The following is a 1,859-nucleotide window of genomic DNA, read 5'->3' as shown; positions in this document are numbered from 1 at the left end:
TTAAATGCACTTTCATATATAATGATGAATATTCAATTTAATAAATGAATTTTGAGCCAAATAGTTGGATTTTCGACCAAAAATCTCAGTTTTCATCAAATAAAATTAATTTTCCTCTAAAAAAGATGATTTTTTAACAAAATACATTAACTTTTAACTAAAATGAGAAATCTTTAACAAAAAATGCATTTATGACCAAGTAGATTAATTTTCTACTAAAAAATACGAATTTTAAACAAAATACATGAATTTTCAACCAAAAAAAGGTAAATTTCCAACCAAAAATGAATTGTTAACAAAGTAGTTTTACTTACAATTCACTAGCTCAATTTTCAACGAAAAATGTATTAGTTGATGGTTGATATATCAACAAAAAAATATGTTAATTTTATACCAAAACAGTTGAATTCAACCAACAAGACGAAATGTCATCCAAAATGTGAAATTTTCATACCAAAAAGAAAAAAATGTCTGCAAAATAATTCAATTTTCAAACCAAAAATATAGATTTACAACCGAAAAGTATATATTCGACTGAATAGTTGAATTTTCAACCAAATATAAACGAATTTTTAATCGAATAATTACATATTTATCCAAAGAAATTAATTTCCAACCAAATATGAATTGTCAACTAAAAGAGATCAATTTTCAACTAAAAAAGGAATGTTTTAACTTTTAGTAAAAAAATTAATTTCCAGCCAATTAAAACGAATTTTTAACAAAATAGTTACATTTTAAACAAACATGAAAAAGATTTTTGAATTAAAATAATAAATCAGCTATAAAAAAAATTTTTTTTATGAAGTAATTTCACTTTCAACTAAGCAGTTTAATTTTCAGCGAAAAATGACGAGATGATATTTTAACCAAAAAAGACTTTAATTTGAAACCAAAAACAAATTATTTCAACCATGGGAAGAATTTTTAGAAAAAAAGTTCATATTCGACCAAAAGTTGAATTTGCAACCAAACAAAAACGAATTTTAAACAAAATGGTTCAATTTTTAACTAAAAACAGTTGAATTCAAACAAAAAGACAAATTTTCAAACAAAAAAGATTTTTCAGCCAATAAAAAAGAAAAATTGAATTTTCAACGGAACAAAAATGATTTTTCTATAAATTGATACAAATTTTAACCGCAAAGAAATTAATTTTCAACAAAAAATGGAATAGTTAAATTTTTAGTTAAAAGATTAATTTTCAACCAAGTAAAATGATTTTTCAAGAAAACTGTTAAATTTTCCACAACAAAAAAAGGTTTTCCAACTAAAATGATGAATTATCAACCAAAAAGGTCCATGCAATAATAACGAATTATTGTTTTTGGACAGGAAAAATCAGGACATAGCAAAAACAATCGTAAAATCAGGACAGCGATAAAAAATCAGGTAATGTCCTAATAAATCAGGACTTTTGGTCACCCTACTAGGTAAAACTAAATAAAAGGAATTAAAAAGATCAAACCATTCTAATTTTGAGGTTATAAACGATCAAGAAATCGAAATATTTACTCACTTGCTTCCAAAATCGAGTGTCCACTTCATTTTTTTTAAATTTTGTTTTGTGTTAGCCATTTCTTATTAACTGTTATACTTTTTTATTCGATGCCGTAAACCGTAAGAGCCGAATTTTTATCTTATGTTAGATTGTCACGTATTCCGTGTCAAAAATGGCTGTCACGTTATTATCTATTATCGACCTTATCCAACATTATTGGTAGCAGTGCTACCAACGTGATTATTGTCACGAATGTTCTGTGACGTAGGGCTAAAGCCTACTTAGTAAATGCATACGCCATCTAACGGCTTTAAGCATACATGCTCAAGTCAAATAGGGACTTACGTTACCGGTAATA

At 25.8% G+C, this 1,859-nt stretch overlaps 1 protein-coding gene across 1 annotated transcript in view; it reads left to right on the top strand.

Annotated features, from left to right (window-relative positions):
* Positions 1–1,821: 1,821 nt before the first annotated feature.
* The window catches only part of LOC117180547 (ER membrane protein complex subunit 4), an 8,447-nt gene continuing 8,409 nt past the window's right edge, over positions 1,822–1,859 (top strand). Inside the window, exon 1 of the mRNA XM_033373043.1 lies at positions 1,822–1,853. Coding sequence (XP_033228934.1) covers positions 1,822–1,853 — 32 coding nt within the window. The remainder of the gene's footprint in view (positions 1,854–1,859) is intronic.

The sequence above is a fragment of the Belonocnema kinseyi genome, chromosome 9 (genome assembly GCF_010883055.1).
Source record: "Belonocnema kinseyi isolate 2016_QV_RU_SX_M_011 chromosome 9, B_treatae_v1, whole genome shotgun sequence".
Lineage (NCBI taxonomy): Eukaryota > Metazoa > Arthropoda > Insecta > Hymenoptera > Cynipidae > Belonocnema > Belonocnema kinseyi.
Note: the sequence above shows the minus strand (reverse complement) of the source record. Positions and strands in the feature narration are given on the sequence as shown.